The sequence below is a fragment of the Scomber scombrus genome, chromosome 14 (genome assembly GCF_963691925.1).
Source record: "Scomber scombrus chromosome 14, fScoSco1.1, whole genome shotgun sequence".
Lineage (NCBI taxonomy): Eukaryota > Metazoa > Chordata > Actinopteri > Scombriformes > Scombridae > Scomber > Scomber scombrus.
Genome location: NC_084983.1, coordinates 1413370 through 1433521, shown reverse-complemented (window position 1 = coordinate 1433521; position 20152 = coordinate 1413370). Strand labels below are relative to the sequence as shown.

At 38.2% G+C, this 20152-nt stretch overlaps 1 protein-coding gene across 5 annotated transcripts in view; it reads right to left on the bottom strand.

Moving 5' to 3' along the window:
- Positions 1–9802, bottom strand: part of picalma (phosphatidylinositol binding clathrin assembly protein a) — a 38863-nt gene extending 29061 nt beyond the window's left edge. For all 5 annotated transcript variants that reach the window (XM_062433840.1, XM_062433841.1, XM_062433843.1 and 2 more), the window contains exons 1-2: positions 9722–9802; positions 9224–9459 (exon numbers count right to left, since the gene is read on the bottom strand). In XM_062433840.1, the coding sequence (XP_062289824.1) occupies positions 9224–9353 (130 nt within the window). In that variant the 5' untranslated portion in view covers positions 9354–9459; positions 9722–9802. The remainder of the gene's footprint in view (positions 1–9223; positions 9460–9721) is intronic.
- Between the last annotated feature and the right edge of the window lie 10350 nt (positions 9803–20152).

Sequence of the window (20152 nt, the reverse complement as noted above, 5' to 3'; positions counted from 1 at the left end):
TCATACATTATCATTTAGTGTTCTCTGTGACTGTATTTACTGGCTCTAAAAGACTAGTCACAACATAGAGTCTGTATTTTATTAATGACACATTTTTAAATAGACAGACTGCTGTGCATTTTTAAATGATATGAAAAAGTGAAGAGTTTCATAAATGGAAAAGAAAGAAGTGATTGACAGCAAGTGACTAGCAATTTCCCTTTAAAATAGTTTATAGCAAGTCTGCTATTAAGAGTGGTACCATGAAGAGTGTATGCGTGAAGGTTTTACATTTATTAAGATACACAAAATATAAAATGGAATCATGTGTGTAAATTATAACACAACAAGCTACTGATGACTACAGTTCATCAGAAATTTAATCTGCTGAACTCTGCATCTCTGATGGTGGTCAGACTTCTTCTACCTCTCTCCCTCTCTTTAGTCTGCTGCTACATGTTGCTGACTGGGTTGAGCTACTTTGTGGTATCCAGAGAAAGTGTCACAATTACCGTTTGTGAAATATGTAGAACTTACTCGAAACCTACCGACTTCCCTAAAAATCTGCTCTTACTGAAACTAAAATAGTTAAAAGCTGCAGAAATGCAAAACGCATTTTCTTTGAAGGCAGCTTTCTAAAAAAAATTTTTTTTTAAAAACACCCTTGCACAATTATTTCCAAAGACAACATTCACACAGCTCTTGGCAAATACTCCTTTTTAAAGTCTCATGTCAGCAAAATTCCTGAGACACAGTATTCAGGATACAGACAGAAAGACATTATTTCCTGTTCTCTTTCATACGTTGGCTGGGCCACTGGAGGCACACATTAAAATGTCACTAAATGCAGTGTAACAAGAAGCTTATAGAACCCACACACTGTCTGTGGGCTGGAATGGCCTGAATATATTGAAGCTGGCCAGCAGGCTCATTTAAGCTGTACATTTGTTAAGAGCTGCCAGCAGTCCAACCACAGCAGGCCTGCAGTACACATCAAACATTTAAACACAGCTGTATTCTTTTTATGTCCAACTTGTGACCCACATTCATCACACACACACCTCTGTTTGTCTAGGGTCATTTACACTATCATGCTGAGGACAGGGAGATAAAATGAAGAGCCATTCACAGTGCAGTGTGGATAAGGTGGATATGCATTTAAACATGTGCTAGTTAAACTGAAGGTTGAGGGTTAGTGTCAGAGCTCCTACTGTGTCTATCTATACGTTTCTGTTTGAGAAATGCTCTCCTACTAAGTGATTGTGAATTAACATCAGCATTTAATAGAGCACTTGATGGCAGGAAGGCTCATGCTGCATCCTGAATCCTGAACATTCTGAGCTCTGCTAACATCTCAGACATGGGTTACACACATATTTGGCAGCTATGTTACCAAAAAAAAGTGTAAAAGGTCTAGAAAATGTGACACGCAACAGGAAGTCAAAGTAAAGCGAGGCAGCTGGTAAGAGCTTATTTGTATACGATGCGGCAGCAGATTCTCTGGTTTTGGAAAGACTTGTGTCCGTGGAGGATATCCAAGTGGAGTAGCATGACAGGGTGGAGGATTTAAGTAGCTCAGTGAGGACGCCTGCATTATCAGATGGAACTGACTGACTGTCCACTGAGAACATGAAAGAGGAAGTGATGAGTAAACTATTCTGCAAAGAGGAAGTATGAGGTATGCAGGGCTGCTGTGCGATGAAAAAACACATGTACTGTTCTGGCTTACTGCATATGACATGCATTACTGGATATGGTTAAGGTGTCAGGGCAGGGGCCTCATTAATAAATCTCTATGTTTATAAAGCACTGTGATGAAGGATGACACAGCTGTCTGATATGAATTATTCACTGAGTGATAAACACACAGTTACCTCAAGCTTGCTGTAAAATGTAGACATGGAGCCTTTGTGTAGATGAAGATTAGAGTCATTAATATCTATATATATATATATATATATGTTAATATATAGGGTCAATTGATGTAAGCAGTATTTTTTCATAAAAATCTGATTTATATACAGGAAAATGACTTTAACAGTAAGTAAGTAACACTATGTTTTGTAACAAATGTTACCTCATTTTTCCGGCTCAGTATTGACAAAATGCTTTAAAATTTAAATGTGGAAATACTCCAAATGTTTTTCTTTTCAGTTGATGTTTTAAAAGTAAAAAAGTAATTATTAGTATAAGTCCACTTAAATACACTGTAGGTGGATACAATATTTCATATGTATCATTCTTTTGTGGTTACACCATTTTCAGGAGCATTCAGTCTTACTTTTGGTAAAAAATGGTGCAAATGTCATAAAACCAACATAAATACAAAATGTACATTTTAACAAACCTGACGCTGCCTTTAACTATTTTTTAAAGATATTTTGGAATTGCTCATCTTGCCAACTGTTATTTATCACTGACCCAGATAACATCTAATGTGATGTGTCTCCTAATGGTCAAAGCTAACTCACAGAGTGAGTGAGTGAGTGAGTGAGTGAGTGAGTGAGTGAGTGAGTGAGTGAGTGTGAAGTGACTGAAAACATTAAATAGAAGTTTGCTTTTCTTGCTTTAAGACATACTTTACATCTTAAGAAACAGTTGCATCTGGTAACTGTTATGACATGAATCATTGGCCACATGAAACCATCACTGCTATAAAAACAGCATCATTCTCCTGTGATCTTCATCTGCAGTGGCATATCAAACCAGCACATGTTAAACCTTCATTTTAAATCAAATAAACTCTTATTGTAAAAGTTAGTCCAATTCCAATAAATGCATTACAGGTCAAGTTAAGGAGCTTTCTGGGATTCTAGTGCATCTGCTAAATAAGCAGCTTCGTGAAACAGAGCCTAGCACACATCACATACAGCTGCTTCAAAAAGATCAGTGGATGCCAGCAGCAGAACATACAGACCATATACAAGCACTCCCTGACTTTTAATTAGTGATCTGTGCTACAAATGGCTGCTTTATGACACACCGGTCCTGGCATTAATTTAAGCTTTTACTTTGGCAGCTCTGCTAATGTGGGCACTTCCCCGTCTGGAGAACGCCCAAACAATTCTCAGTTAAGATGCATCAGAGAACCTTAAGATAACATGATGATGACATGTCTGGCATGTGGAGGGCATTCCACAGTGTGGCCGCTGGGACCATGTATTCTTGTAATCACCAGTATAATTAGCAGGAAATGCATCAGAAGTCTCTCCGCCAATCTCACATCTGATCAGCTCGAGTTGCTTTGTACTCTGGGAAGGGGCTGGGTTATGTAATGACTTCCTGTTAGCCATTTACCCTTCGCCATCCCATCTGAGGCTTGCCTTAGGAGCTACAGGAACACTTCCTGCTGCAGGAAATGTCTAACCCCTTACAATCCATTTACTCTGAACATGATGTGGGCTAACAGAACCCCTGAAAGTACACCAGAGCTGGCAGGAAACATACTTCATATTTCATAAAAGTGAATACTGATTTGCTAAAGGAACGCTTGCCAAGAGTCATGTGACAGACAGGTGTCACTTGTCTCCACTATAAGAAGGTGCTGTTGAATCTCACAGGCCTCTCACAGGCACAGTGGGCTCCATTCAGCTCAGCTGGTCGACACAGAGCCAGCACGCCTTTTTAAGGGTGGTCACTTGATGCCACTGCAGTCACATGTTCCTTGTGCGGCTCTGCATTCTGCATGGGGTGAGGGAGGGAAGTAGGGAGGGAGGGAGGGAGGGAGGGAGGGAGGGAGGGAGGGCTAGGGTGAAGCTATGAGGCTGGGTGCAAAGGTACAGATGTACAGGTAGAGGAGTATGTACTGCTGTTACAGCTCAGATGATTCACGTACAGACAAACACAGCGAGGGGACAACAAACACACCACCAAGCAACATCTGACAGGATCAGAGATATGAGAACAGGTCAAATGTCTTCATCACAAAGCACTCATATCACATGCAGCCTCTTCCACTGATTTAGTAAACAGCTTCAAATACGATAGACAAATCAATAAAAGCAACTCAATGTCTGAACAGTCCTGCTCTATCCTCTAGAGCTGATAACTTGTTAGTCTACACTAGAGCTGCAAAGATTAGTCGATTAATCAAAAGAAAATTAATCAGCAGCTATTTTGATAATTGATTAATCATTTCAGTCATTTTAAAATCAAAAATAAACATTTTCTGGTTCCAGCTTCTTAAATCTGAGAATTTGCTGGTTTTCTTTGTTATTAAAGATAGTAAATGAAGAGTCTTTAGGTTTTGGACTGTTCGGTGGACAAAGATGCAGTTTCACTTTGGACATTTTTCACAGTTTTTTGACACTTTATAGACTACATGATTGGTCATTTAAGCCATTTTTCAAGCAAAAGTACCAAATGTTCCATAGTTTCTGCTTCTTTAATGTGAATATTTAAAGTTTTTTGTTAATTATAACACTGTGGACATATTTTCCTGTGTTTGACTGGATGAAACAAGACATTTTCTCACATTTTATAAACCTGATTATCATTAATGAGTTTATTGAGAAATAGCAGGCAGCTGTCTGGATGACATTCTAGTTTTGTGTTTCAGCTTTTCATTCATTTTTTAAGCAAAAATGAACATTTTCTGCTTCCATCTTCTGTAATGTGAGAATGTGCTGCTTTTTCTTTTTCATGTATGATGATAAATGAAGAGTGTTTGTTGGAAAAAAGAAGCAGTTTGCAGACGTCACGTTGGGCCCTGTGCTGTGATGAGCATTTTTTACTTTGACTCTTTATAAACAAAACAATTAATCGATTAATGGTGAAAATAATCAGCAGGTTAATCAATAGTGAAAATAACCGTTAGTTGCAGCCCTAGTCTACACTTGTTCTTGCTGTCTGAATCCTATCTCATCACAACACTCCGTCTCAGTACATACTTACTGATAGACTAAAATATTCTCAACATGTCATTTCCTAACACCTTTGAATCCTCTGCTTTAAACATTTGTTTTATTGACAGGAAGATTCACATTTCACTGAATCTCTTCCAAACTTACTTAACATCCCCAATTTATGCAAATCAATAAACTCAGGGTCTTATACGAAATAGTTTTACGTAACAAAAATGTCCAACCACAGACAGTGTCAGAAAAGCAGACAAAAGACAAACCACAATCTAACCTCAAAGCAGGTGAGAGGTGAAGGAGAACTCGTAATGCTCCAGATACAGATATGCATGTGGGTCAGGGGTGTGTGTGGAACCCAGTCACCTCAAGAGCTACAAACTGTGGCAAACAGTGAAGAAGTGGGTCAACCACAGACAGATGAGGAAACTGTGCAGCCAGTCAATTTACGGACACTGAAGCACATCATTGACACCTGTTTGGATGATTATTAATTAGTAGAGCACGATAGATATATTGGTTCACCAATATTATCGGCCAATATCACAGATATATCAGTATCGGCGTATGTGTTGTCTGATATGTGTCAATTCTTAGAGGTTATATAGGCAGCATTTTATATATATTTGATTCTTTTCTTTAATTCAACTTTGATATATACATACATATTGTTTGCTGTTTTTTATATATAGTTATTGATAATTATGAAATTACCAGTGAAGTTTACTCTGTGTACTGGAGTCACTTAATACAATAAGGTTTATTCCTAAACTGTAAAATATGTCTTCATTACATATCTTTGTCACGAGTGATAACCACATTTGATGGGTCATTGCAAGTCATTCATGTATATATTCTATAAGTAAATAAATATCGGACGATATAGGAATCGTTTTACTCCCTAATAGTTGATAAACCTCTAATCACTTTGACTACAATCACAGAGGAGGATGTGCTTGATGAGTATTGTTTGTGTCTGAGCTGTTTCTCCAAAGTCATGGTGTTATCAGAACACTTTTACTGCTGGAACACATCACTGCTTCTGTCAACTAACCACAAGTTTTTTTTAAAGTGGGTTTATCTATTTATATTATACATCAGCATCGAGAAACTCCCCAAAATGAGACGTTTACATTGAACCTTGAACAACAATCAACGCTATCAAATGACTGACTACACAGGAAGTCTACATTTAATACCCAGCCCCTCCAACCACCAAGACTTTATGCCTGATTAAAGACAGAGTGACTCCAGTATCAATTCACACACACACACACACACAGGTACCTTCAGCTTCTAAATGATGAACCTTGGACCAAATGACATAACAGGTCACATTTATACACACCTAAAAATCTTCATCTCTCTCAACAGTATGTGAGAATCAAAGGTCCGCAGTCATAGCTGACTCCATATACTCATTACCTCATGAGAAACCTTTGAGCTGTTAAACAGCAGCGTGTAATGGACTTTACATAACAGCAATTAACCTGGACGATGCTGCCATGCACTCCGGCTGCCCAGTTTTCAACAGCAAGTCTCAGTGGAGGAAATACCGTCCATTACATAACTGTGCAGCTACAAAGGCCACACGTCTAAAAGTGTGTAGTTTCATACACACTGCTGGGGTGTAAACTGCACTGAAACACTCAGTGAAAACTTTCCCAGAAGTCATTTCACACTCACTTTAAACAAACATAGAAGTAAATAAGCCTTGGCTGGCAGCAGAGGGTGATGTCTTCAGCCTTTACGTGTGTCCGTCTGCTAACTGCACAGTCTCTTTAAAGTTATGGGACTGAGTTTATCTAGCGTACCAGTGCTGAAGAATGTTAACTGTGCTCCAATGCAAACTCTATGCAGACTGTGCACAGGGTCATATCTCACCTGCAGTCCAGACAGTAAGAACACACGGACGAGGCAGCTCCACACATCACAGCTATATCAGGCTAGTCAGGAAACTCCAAACACAAGTGCACCCTCCAGACCTCTTTAAATACCTCAAACCTAAGTGAGAGTCCTGCCTGCCAGGAGAAGCTTCAGTTGAGCAGCTCCACCGAGGAGCCACATATCATCTGGCTGTCTGGAATCAGGAAGGTTACTGGGGCATGATGCGTATCCATCAGCTGTAAACCCATATGTTTCAACATCAAACATGGAGCTCCTTGTTCTAGCCAATCCTAAAAATAGGGAGTTGAATGGAAGTGGATTCCACACGGTGCCAAGGGGCTTTCTGAGCTGAGCAATCCACTGTGTGTAACTGAGCCAAACAATACAACACAGCACACCACTTATCTTTACTATTCTTCACTTTCTCACAATAATAATTCTTTATTAGTAATTATGCCAACTGCCATAAGAGTACTTGAATAGAAATATGTCTTTGTGTCTGACAGGCATGTATCTGACAGGCTGGCTGACGGCTTCTATTCAAATTCAGCTGCAATGACCAATTTGCATAGTAGGCACACTGCATGTTTGCTGTTTGTTGACCAAAGTGCTGCTAGGCTCTGTTGCCTGGTGTGCCTCATTTCATCTGCAAATACAGATAGAAGTAGGCCAAAATCTGAGAGTGTGTCCCTGAAGGGGAAAAACATCACATCAGAACGGAAAGAGGAAAAAAAATAGTTTGAAAGATGAGTAATACACACAGTTATCAAATACCTGCAGGGCTACAAATTGTCACAGCTAGTGAAATTGAGACCGTAAGTGCCAACATATGGCCTCAGTTTGAAAAAATAATGTATGTGTGGACTTTTTCACTTGTTTCTACCACATGGAGAGGAGAGCAGCATATCCACTTGTCCAGCTGTCTCAAAGTACACAAACAGCTGGACACAGAACACGGGGTTAACTTTAATCTCAATCTTTATTTGTAACTTAGCTGCAGAGAGCATTGACGCTAACAGACAGACGTCAAAATGACCAGATGACAACTGAACCTTTACCATACAGCTGCATACACATACTTTTGGTCAACGAGCTTCCATTTTTCAAACCAAATATGAATTTTAAAGAATGATTAGTAAGTGGAGACAGAGAGTAAGAAAGTGTTGTCCTGTCATATAACTTTAATATCAGTTAGTGTATGCAAACAGTGCCCTTTCCTCAACATATTCACCCGAGCCAAAAGGAAGTTACATGGAGCATACAGAGTTGTAAAATCATGTTATTGTTGTGTGGTCTGGCTTCATTCCTGCACTGCAATTAAACTACTTTTTTCATTTGGTGTTACGGCTCAACTTTGGTATCCTTAAAACTACTAGCTGGGCAAAACAGCAGACCTCCCAATAACAATCTGATCTATCAGGACAGATAGTTGAAAATGTGAACATGAATTAAAATGCTAGCTGAGACAATGATTAAGATCACAGATAAACCACAAGACATCTGGTCAGAAATGAGAGTAAATATTCCATTTGTGTTGATTTTGGCTACAACATATGATCCGTTTGCCTTGGAAGCCCCTGATAGCAGCATGGATGTCTGGGAAAGATAAAGACTTAAAACATGACCAAAAGGCCAGATAGTGGAGAGGCAAACCTATCTATAGGTAATATATAGGGAAATGACTCCTGGATTTATCCTGATGATATCCAAATAACACCTCGACAAGTAAAATAAACTTGTTCCGAAACAAAAGGAATGACGCTGCTGAACATTCATTTGCTTGTGTGCTCTTGATAAAAGCTCTGTGTTCGTGTCCACAACCCTAAAACCACTTCCTCAAACAACAATTGACTCAACAGGCTGTAACCACTGGCCTTCCCCTCTTAGAGCTTCAGGTGATGTCAGCCCTTGAATACATTTAGAAAAGCACAGCCTGCTTATTGGCAATGTGCTGTAGTAAAGTGCTCCTGGTTAGTTACATGTCCAGTGAAGCTTGACTCATATCAATACAGACTCACAGTATTATATTAAACATTACACAAGGAAGCCTTTTCAAATACCTAAGTTGACTTATTCTTACAGTATGTTTGTACTGAGGTTAGTCTCTTTTGGGTTAGTTAACCACACAGTTTCCTCCTCAGATAAAACTATGTTGGTATGTTAATACAGTGGCTGTCTGGAGAATGTGGTTAATCATTTCAAAGATTTAGCATTAACAAGAATCCAAGCTGCTAACACTGTATGGATTTTATCATCAAACAGCTCGTCAGGCCAAAACGGTTAATGCTAGCGTGGCTAATGTACTATGTAGGATGAGATGAATGGTTTATATATATATACATTGAATGCCTGTACAAACTCCTATATGTGTATTCAATAATAGACTCTCACAGTATGGCTAACGTTACACTACTGCAGGCCTCAGAGCCACACACAGCCTTCACATTCCCACGAAGTGAGACACACAGCCATGACAATAACCAATATATGAACATACTCACAATCCAAATGTTTCTTTTTTGGGCCCATTATTTCATGTGTAGTCGCCTTACACACAGTTTTGGTAATGGCCGAGCCGGTGACACTGTGCTGAGCGGCGGTTATCCTGTCTGTAATGCTCTGTCCAGACATCCTGTATCTGCTACAATACACGGTAACCGTTACACTAATGGTTCACTATCCAGCGGAGTAGCCTGGCCTTTGTGGACGGTGTCGGTCTTCTAAAGGTCTGTGCCACCTGACGACAAGAGAGACAAGGGAGAGAGGGAGAGAGAAAGAGAGAGAGAGAGAGGGAGAGAGAGAGAGAGAGAGAGAGAGAGAGAGAGAGAGAGAGAGAGAGAGAGAGAGAGAGAGAGATAATGAGACGACGGCAGGCGTTAAATATCGCTTGCAAGTTAGCTAGCGAGCTAACTAATGAGACATATTTACACACGACTTTAGATAAAAACACTGACAGCACAGTAAATATGATACATATTATATGACTGTAAAATACGAACCCAGTCTTTTAATCGATCCCACACGTCTACGGTCTGCTCTCCTCTTCCCGTACAAGTCTTTCTCACATACCGGAGCCAGACAACCAGAATAAAAATAGAAGCTATTTCCGGACGACGGATGTTTTTCAAAATAAAATCTGTGTTGAGACGCGTGATGTTTGATTTCCTTTTGTCAGAGTGGATTTTCATTCAATTGAATGCAGATAAACGTCGTTGTAGATAGGAATATAGGAGGACAACCACGACAAATGATAAAATGTACTTTATTAATATGCTGGGTGTTGAGAATTCAGTCTCCGTTAATGTTTCTCTGAAAATGAAGCTATGAATAAAAATGAGTTGTTGCAGCTGTAAATAGTGCATGCTTATAAATATATGCCTGTCGAAACTAATAGTGAATCATTTAATCAAAAACATATCCACAGTGTGGTAATATCATTAATAATTCAATTCAAGCCTTTGTTTTCAAGTCTTTGTTTGAGACTATTGTGTCACTTCCTGTATTGTTGCGGTTAAGTGTGGGTAGCTTGACACTGCTCTGCTTCTCGCTTTCTTTGGTTCCCACGCTGAACTCAGTCCAGTGTTTTTTACAGCGCCTCCCCCTGCTGGCTTTAAATCATCGTTTAAATGGACTGAAGGTTTTTGGAGGAAAATGGCGGGTCTATTTCCTGGCCAGCCATGACCTCTCATAACTTCTTGCACACGATTCACTAAGTAGCAGTGTACAGGTTACTGCCTCCCGCTGTGAGATATGTGTGTGTTTACCTGTCCTCCGCCCTGTGCTTCTCTGACTCAGCCTGCTCTAACACTGGGCTTATGTGAGCATTTTGTATCCATCATTAGTATCCACATATACATAGAGCTACCGGCTTTAGTGACAATTATGATGGACTTTATTTTTTTTAAATAATAGCTAAAACCAATCAAATATGAAAGCCAAATATGAATTCTCATTGTTCATACTACATTTTTGATACTTACATGTAATTGGTGTGTGCTTCACTATCCATGTCATTATTATTAACATTAAACAGTCACTCTTTGCATTAGTTACAATATACACTATTACGTCACCTTTTATTATATTGATGGAAGTATTTTATATTCAGACTGAAGTTAACACAATGTTAGATGTCAATAGTCCCTGGTGAATAGTGATTATGAACAAAAGTGTTCTCGCTGTTAAAAGGCCTTTGAACAAAATTAACTGGGTATTTCTTTTCCTTTAGATAACAGTAATGCAGATTAAGTGATTCCTTACAATACCACTTAATGAGAACCCTCTCAGCCCACTTAATACACAATGATGATGACACATCCTAACTATTACAGAACCAGTCTATCTCTGGACGCTGCTTTTAACCTGTGAGATGGAGTCATGTTGGGATCCAATGGAACATGTGAAGAGAAGCTATTGTTTTATTGACATGATCAAAAAAGTCAGGCAAAGAATGATTTTTATAGCAGTCATGTGAATCATAAAGCGACCTGTAGATGGTGTCTCCCGCAGTTGGAATCATGTGAGAAGCAGCTGATAGAGTACAATGATTCAACCACTGCCAGCATTGACTCAGCTTCTGTGCCCTCTTCCCATAATCACCTCTCAGTAATGCAGATATTACAGAAAACGTCCTTATGTAGCTTCTAAGCAGTTAACACTTTGCTGGCTCTCATGCATTGTTTAGATTTATTTATTTCCGGCAGCATTTGAACATGCCTTCGCCTCCCTCTCATTTATTTAGTATAACTATGAGGACATCTAGTGGTCAATACTTGTAATGACACATTTCATGTTTTTTTGTGTGTTCTTTGGTCCTGATTGACAAAATCAATTATTGTGAACAAACATTTTTGTTGACTTCAGAGTCAACTTACAATCTGTTTCTTTGTCAATGTTTTCCTTCCTTTCCCAGGATGACTTTGTTGAACTACCAGAGAAGGGACACAAACACACTGCTTAAGTTGAAGGTGAGTTAACATCATAATTCAGTGTATGGATTTATAAATATAGCTAGTTAACTATTGGCAGAATATGTGAGTTAATTAATGGATAGTTTAATAAATGTGCATTAAAGGGTATGATGGGCCAACACTATGACCCCTCATTTGTTTTTTATATGATCATATCTGTCTGGAGAAATATCTGGAGAAATAAGTATCTGTGTCTTGAGTTTCTCTCTGTATGTGTTGTACTTGGGTACAAAATGGTGAATCTGTAAAAAAGGCCTTTAGAATAACAATGATATTTACTTTGTGTTTTAAATATCTGAAAAATTAGCTGTGTAGGAAATGTCTCAACGTGAAAATTGTAGTATCAATGTTTGATATTCCAGAATAAGAAGAGCACACCAATCAAAATAGACCTGGGAATGCATCAAACATCACATCAACAATAACTGCTGTTTGACAGTGAGTCAGACAATTGTTTGGTTGACTTTACCTTTTTGATTTGAAAACTGGCAGCTCAGCTAACACTGCTATTATTCTTTAGTTTTGTCCAAACACAGGATGCTGACCGTGTTCATTACCTGATAAATGAGATGTGACAGTCAGCTTTACTCAGACCTGCAGAGGATGACATTTCCAACATATTGAACTCATTCCATGCTGAAAAACAAACATTCTTTGAGAATAAATAAAATCATAAATAAGGTTTCAAGGTGAATGGAGGACAATATCTCAGGATGGTTGGAGCTGGTAACAACACACACACTTTTCTCTCATTTAACATTCAGCAAGCCGCTAGCAGGCTCCAGGAAAATGTGAGCTGGGCCTCTGCTGAGCCTCCTGTTCCCTAACTTAGTTTAGTTATAACTTGATTAAACGTATATTTTATTTAATACAAACTGAAATATTAACGTTATTCAAAGCAGATTTTGGCACAGGGACCCATGATTAGCTGAGTTACTGAGAGCAGAAGTGCTTTTCATTTCAGTTTATATTAATCAATTCATAAAGCGACTACAAACTATATGCCTCACAGTAAACATAGGGCCATTGGGGGCTCTGAGGGGTTTGGGGCCCTGGAACTTTGATACAAACAATGTCAAAAACAAACACAATGTCAACAAAACAATAACACTGACAGCTGAAGAGTACAAACTCTGTGTTCTGACAACACACAGCTCTGTGGACAGCACACACTGTCCACTGGTCCATCACAGACACTGCTCACTGAACACGCTGTCCTGTCCCTAGGCTGTGGCTGCTTGCTTCCAACTGAAAACTGTGGAGAGACTGTACATCATTCATCACAGCAGCATGAGCAGGACGGTACCACTTCAGCCACTTTCTTTAACAGATTGAATGTTTTGTTGTTGGTTTGATGAGTTTTGTCCCACTCAATTTAAGCTGGGAAATGTATACTTAAATTAAAATAATTTAAAGAGTACGGTCATGTGCGAGATTACGTTTGTTGTGATTTGGCGCTATATTAATAAAGATGATTAATAATAATAATAATAATAATAATAATAATAATAATAATAATAATAATAATAATAATAATAATAATAATACTACTACTACTACTAATAATAATAATAATAATAATAATAATAATTGATTGATTGAAAAAGTAAATGAACTGTACTTATTAAGTGCTTTTCTAGCACTCCTCTCTAGAGGAGCCAGGAATCAAACCGCTGATCTTCCAATTGGTGGATGACTGCTATACTTCCTGAGCCACAGCCTTAAGTGAGGAATAGTAACATATGTCACTTAGAGAAACAGATATTATTTAGCAAATATATTATTGGTATGAAACTGTCTTCATAATATAAATAATGTAGTTTAAAAAAGTGAAAGTAAAATGACAAGATACAAATTCATCCAAACGTCTACACAAAAAGCTGAAGGATTTTTTTTATGAGGCTGCAAGAAAGCAAAAGTCTGTATGAGAGACTCACTGACTGGACTGTTCACTCAGATCAGTAATACGATAATGACTTGTCCAATAAATCAATTCAGATGTCTAATTTAAAAAAGTACCTGTTGTTACATAATAACTCACTGATAATAGAGAGTGTGTGCATTGTCATTTCAGTCATCATTAACAATCCGCTTTTTCTTCACACTAACGAGTCCTGTCAACGACTTTAACTCATTTGGATGCATCAGAAATCAAAGCTTTTAGGATCTTTATAGCCTGTGTTCATGTATTCTGTCTCTGAGGCATTACTCAGAATACATGTAACGCAACACCATTTCATTGATTGCTTTTATTCAAAAACATATAATTCCCGAGAGTGGTGAGAAATTCATTGTTACTGCATCTGATGGTCACATCTCTCTTGAGGAAATGAAGCAAACATGGCTGTTTATTGCATCTCACCAAGATCATTCAGACCGAGTCCTATTTTATCTCCTTGTTTGATCAGTGACTCGATCAAATAAGAAAATATAAAATATAGATATGTGAATGTGATAATAATTATAGACACCAGTACATCATGAAGAAAATGTAGATTGTATATTCTAACTTGACGTTTTATTTATGACTGTATTCAAACTTTATGCCACCAAATTGACCACCTATACATGAGAATAGCGCTACTAAAAGTATTCATTCTAGTTTTATATCTTGTCTGTGTTATAGTTTATTTCAGTATATGAGATTCTGATTTACTGTAGTTATATTAGAAAGTCTTTTCTCTTTCCTGCAACAGCTATATTGCACAGACATAGACTCCATCCTCCTCTGAAGAATGTATTTGTCATGTATATAATGGCTATGTCAACAGGGAGGACAAGCTTATACAGGGATACTCTCTGAGGGACACTGGGAATGATGCAAAGACTTGGCTACTTGTATGCATGCCAAGTGATGACATTTTGGCCAACAAAAGCAGAGAGACCTGCCCTTTCATTTAGTCAAAGACGCAAAATGATTTGTGTGCCACTCAAACTCCTAAAGAAAGTTCAGTGTGACGGCACACAGTCTAGATTGATTTCACTCCAGATAAAAGATCCTCTGATCTTTTTTCTGCTGAGAGAGATGATGACTTTTATCATAGTTTGAATGAAATACCAGAGTTTTGAAAAATAGGTTGATTTATTGTCTCCTGTGACCTTATTAAATGGCATATTAACACCAAATACTGAGGCCATAGATACATTTGACCTACTTACATTATCAACTTATATACACAGTACAGCAACTGAGTTTACCAAACATAAGGAACTCATTCTGACCTATTAGACACACCTTATATAAGAGCACTCCCATGTGATAAACAGTGAGGGGATCTAACATGCATATACAGTAGAACATCTATTAACCCTCACATACTGTTCATAATCTGACTCATAATTAAGTGTCTACACTAATTCATTATTAATCCTTAATGAAGTGTGTTCTACTTATCTATCACTATTATATTGTCAAAGAGAACTTTATTATAGATTATAAAGACTCCAAAAATACGTTTGAATGCCAATCTTTGAATTTTAGGTCAAATTTGTACATCTGCATAAGACACAAATGTGTATCAGCTGCACAAACAAAAACATAAAAAGATGTATTTTATTTCCATTTTTGTATATTCAGGATCACATTGGGAAAAGTCCTATTAGAAGAAATGTGTATATGGTGTTTTTACAGTCAAATCTGACCCCTGAACAGTAGGTAAGGGTTAACATAATAAGTGTACAACTACCAATTAATCCTTCATCTAATATAACAAGTGAGACTTTCTACTATTGTTGTGAAATGTATCCACTTGTTTCCCCTAGTGCAGTTGTACGTCAAGGATTTTAAGGATGTTTATTGTCATTCCAGCCGTGTAGATACATGAAAGAGAAGTCAGAACTCAGGTCCCGCTGATCATAAAATAATGAACATCTACACAATAAAACATGAATAAGTCAGTAAAGAATCATATAAATCAAGTGAGCAGTGCAGTGTGCTGACAAAGTAATAAAATCTCACAGACCCAGAGTCATTATTACAACATGCCCTGAGGAATCTAATAATATACAATAAGCCCTGAGGGATATAATGATATACTATAAACCCTGAGGGATATAATGATATACTAGAAGCCCAGAGGAATATAATGATATAGTTCAAATCACAATAAAAAGTAGCAGGAAGATGGTAAAGAGTAGCAGCAGTTGATTGCAGAGTTTATCATTCTTACAGCATCCAGGAAGAATAATTGTGTCAAATAATGGTGAACATTTACAACAGGATGTGAGAAAGTTCCCTAACTCAACAAAACAATTAAAAGAATAAGTATAAAAAAAAGATTGATCACCACTGAATATAACTGCAGCCTGGAATAAATGATTTGTTCTGATGGATGTGTTAGTGCTGTACTGAAGGGATTTATTGACAGAATGATACACACACCGAAAGCAAATCATTTACCATGGAACTTTATTAGTATGTAAGCTTTATTTCTCCAAAACAAGAAAGATGTACTTTGTATTTTTTTTTGTAATTTTTTTTTTTTTAGTTTTTGTTTTGTTTGTCACGTTTGAGGAGCACCTTCATGAATATTGGTGACATTTGTATTGTGAGTCACCAGATTTCCCCTGAGCAAGTATTCCTGCTGCTGTCACAGAAAGGTAGAATGACATTAGTTTAATATCATTGTTTTTTTCTACCACAGAAAGGAGTGTAACTGATGTCTCAGTTTGTCACAGATATTATGACCCTGAGAACTACATGTTGAAAATGTTCTATTCAAATTCTATGAAACGTATTTCTAATTCCTTCCCAACGTCCCACCATCTCCTTCATTGCTAAAATTTCGTCCAACTACTCTCATCTTTACCTGGCATGTTACACTCTCTAAAGCTCTAGCCATGATTGCGCTGGCTTTCATAGTTGGCCTATATAACGAGACCACATGAGAAATTAAAGTGAAAGTTTGTAATAGAGACTAAATTGTGAATTTCTGGCTCAAGGCAGACGCTTTAAGGACAGAGAATCATTTTCAAATCAGTGAGACTTAACTTTTTGGGGCCACCCAGTGAGCAACACTCTCCTGGTTTGTAACAAATATAAAATTGTTACAGAAATGTGAAGAGAAGTATTTATTACCAGAAGCACGAGAAGACATGAGGCTCATATCTGGTATTCTGTGGCTCAGACTGCTGAAGCCTCATAACATCTCCAGCTGTATGTATGTTTGCACAGAATATAGACTGTTGATTCTGCTCCACATCTCTTACATAAGAATCACAGGAAGAGATCTCTTCCCAGAGACAGAGCTTCTGTAATACTGCAGTAAACAAGACACGTCATTATGCCGACTTTTTTTTCACATTCAACCAAACAAAGGCGGTATAACGCTGTGCCTGTGTGTGATCTTAGAAAGCGTGCTGGCATTTTGGAATCAGAGGTGTGACATGAAACACAACAGTGTCGGCATCCAGTGTGTGTAGTCCTGCTGATCTGACAATGTGACTACCTCTGCTGTTTGTTTAATGGCCCCCGATTCTGTGGTCATACATTTTATATAGAACAGTAAAGCAGCATTACAGTGTAACATTCCCACCTTGAACAGGCTGTAAGGGGGCTTAAAGTTCTTTCAATGTACATATTGGTGTACAGTAAGTATTACTGTGAAACTATCCTGAGTGAGTTTTGGAGGTGCTGGAAGGTGGATTTAGTTCCCTCAGGACAAAGTAAGGCTAGCTGTTTCTAGTCTTTGTTAACCAGCTAACCTATAGACATAACATCTTCTCATCTAACTGTTGTCAAGAAAGCAAAAAAAAAAAAGAATATATAATTATTTTAAAACAACCACATTAAAATATCATTTTCTGGAAGTATTCACAGTTATCAAACAATGTAGATGAGGAGATGTCATTTTATATTACCTCAATCAAAGACCAATACAATGAAGAGAACATGTATGTATCGATTCATATGTCAGTGGAATAGTCTGCTTACATAATCTAATAATGATGTTTTAAGAGACAACTAGTGTGATACAAAAAAGATAGATGTACAAATGAACTGAAATATCTTCTTGTGTTTTTGTTTTATGGACCCAAGGAAATAAATACTAAACCCTATACTGTACCTCAATGACCAGGACAATACATTACTTTCTTACACATTTGCAGAATTTCCAGAATAAATACATAAATATGAAATGTTTTAAAAGTCTTCCTCTGTGGTGCACTGTACACATTGTGTGTGCATGTTGGTGCACTAATCAGACTCTTGAAAAACTTGAACTTGAATAAGTCAGTCCACTGTAAACGCTGTTTCAAACTGCTCCTGTTAGTTTGGTAACAGAGCACATATTTTCTGTCCCACAGCATGGAAACAGGCTTTATAGCTGTTTGATTCTGCCCAGCAGCTGTTGCTCACATTTTACAGCCATTTTGGAAGGAGCAATTTAGTAAGCACAAAGACTGACTGAGGAATGCATCAATTTTGTATGATTTTTCTGTTTTTTTCTGACAGTCTTTAGTTTATAAAAGGTTAAAAAAAAATCACAAAAGAGAGAAGAGGGAATGTTTATAAAAAACTGTATCTGAAAAACAGTGATAGTCTGCAGTGTTGAAATTGAATTGGATTGTGTATGGGAAAGGTCACATGTGCTGTAAATACAGTGCAGACTGAAAATGATGTTCCTAAGAAGAGTTGCTATGTTCATCATGTTTCTGGTTCAGGGTGAGAAATGATGGGTGTCTGTGTTGTTGACTGGAACAGCTTGACTCTCTATTGTTGCTGAGAAGAATAATGATAACTGTCAGTTTCATTGTTCAGGCTTGAGTAAAACCTTGACAGTAATGAAACTACTGAAATTGGGTAGTGCTCAAGTTGTCAACACGTTCTTCAGTAACTCCATCTTTCTATGCCTTTACCAAGAGAATGTATGATTTCCATGAAACCATAGATGTCTTATAACATGAACAGCCATAAACAGCTAATGGGATGCTATGCATTCACATGGTCTGTAAAGAACACTATAAGTAGACTTGTGGTTTGTGTAGGAGTACTGTGGTTTGACAATGTCAATTTGTCTGTTTGTGCAAGGTGATGAAAAGTTGCTAAATGGTCTTTGACCCCCGTGGTTGCCATGTTCCATGGAATGAGATGCTCTCCAACTGATAAGACCAACAGGATCTAACGATGAGGCATATAGAGTGATGAAATGAGCTGTGGATAATTGAGGTGCTGGGGCACTCTAGATGGTTATCAGTCTCAGTGAAGCAATGAACTACCTCCAGTTTTTAGCCAAGATTCTCATAATTACAATTTATCTTGATTAGCAATGTCCTTCCAAATAAGAAGTTCCCATTCCCCAACTCTCTGCGCTCAATTCTAAGACAGTTCTCCAGGTGAACATCAGAGCAGTGAAGGAACACTGCTGAATGTCTTGAGCTACAGAGAATCACTGACTTCCAGTAGTTTGTACTGGCAGATAGGAAGACCATGGTGGATTGAGGGGTCATAAATGCTGCCTGAACACCCTTGAACAGTGGATTTGAAATTAAATCATCACCAAAATGACTGCTTAAGCTTTGAAGAGAGATACAAACACAGCAGATGAAGGACAGAGGCTACTCTTGATCACTTTAATCATCTGAGACAAACAAGGTAAGCGCACCTAAATAACTGCACTCTGAAAATACAATACAAGCAATGTCAATACTATAACAATGGTATGTTGTGTTGTAGACTAAATGTAATGCATTGTTATGGCTGATGAAGCATTTCAGGACAGATTGTAGAAAAAAACACAACAGAGGCAAACTTTGACTGCAGCTAATGTGAAATAACGTAGGTGATAATAGCCCTGTGTCTGACAGACAGGAAAATACATGTGGGTGCTTTTCAAATGGACAGAAGAAAGAAACCTAACAAGTGGCTCTTCTTTCCACTGGACCTAAAGTGAGAAGTTTACTCTAAACTGCCAATGCAATGTCCTTTCTATCTCATATTCCATATTCACAGGATCCTTGTTTGTCTTCTGTCTGGTTCTCACTGTGGCCAGCTCATCCCATATACTGCTGTCCATATGGAAGATGGGACAGCGAGGACCGGCTAATCCCTTCAAACTCCATGAACTTTGCTTTCTTTTGCTTTGCTCTCTTTATGTGACCAGGAATCAAAGTTTGGGGATCAGGTAGGAGGCCGGCAGTGGCTTGCAGCCCTACTGAGCAGATTGCCTGCTGCTGTGCTGACTGAGGACTGCCGCACACACAATGCATGAAAAGTGTGGATTCCCGGGGCCAAGGGCCTGCGTGGTGGGCCCAGGGAGAAAGGAACGGCTCAGTCAGCAAGCCAGGGCCACTGGAGCGATGAAAAGATAATTCCCACCCCCCACCGCCACTGGACCTCATGCGGCGTCAAACCATTTGTGAGCAGTGACAGAGCCAGATTGGGCCGAAAGGATATGAGTGGGAAACTTCAAAACCTGCTCATGTTTCTGTGGACGTGAAAGGATTTGTATAACACATTCA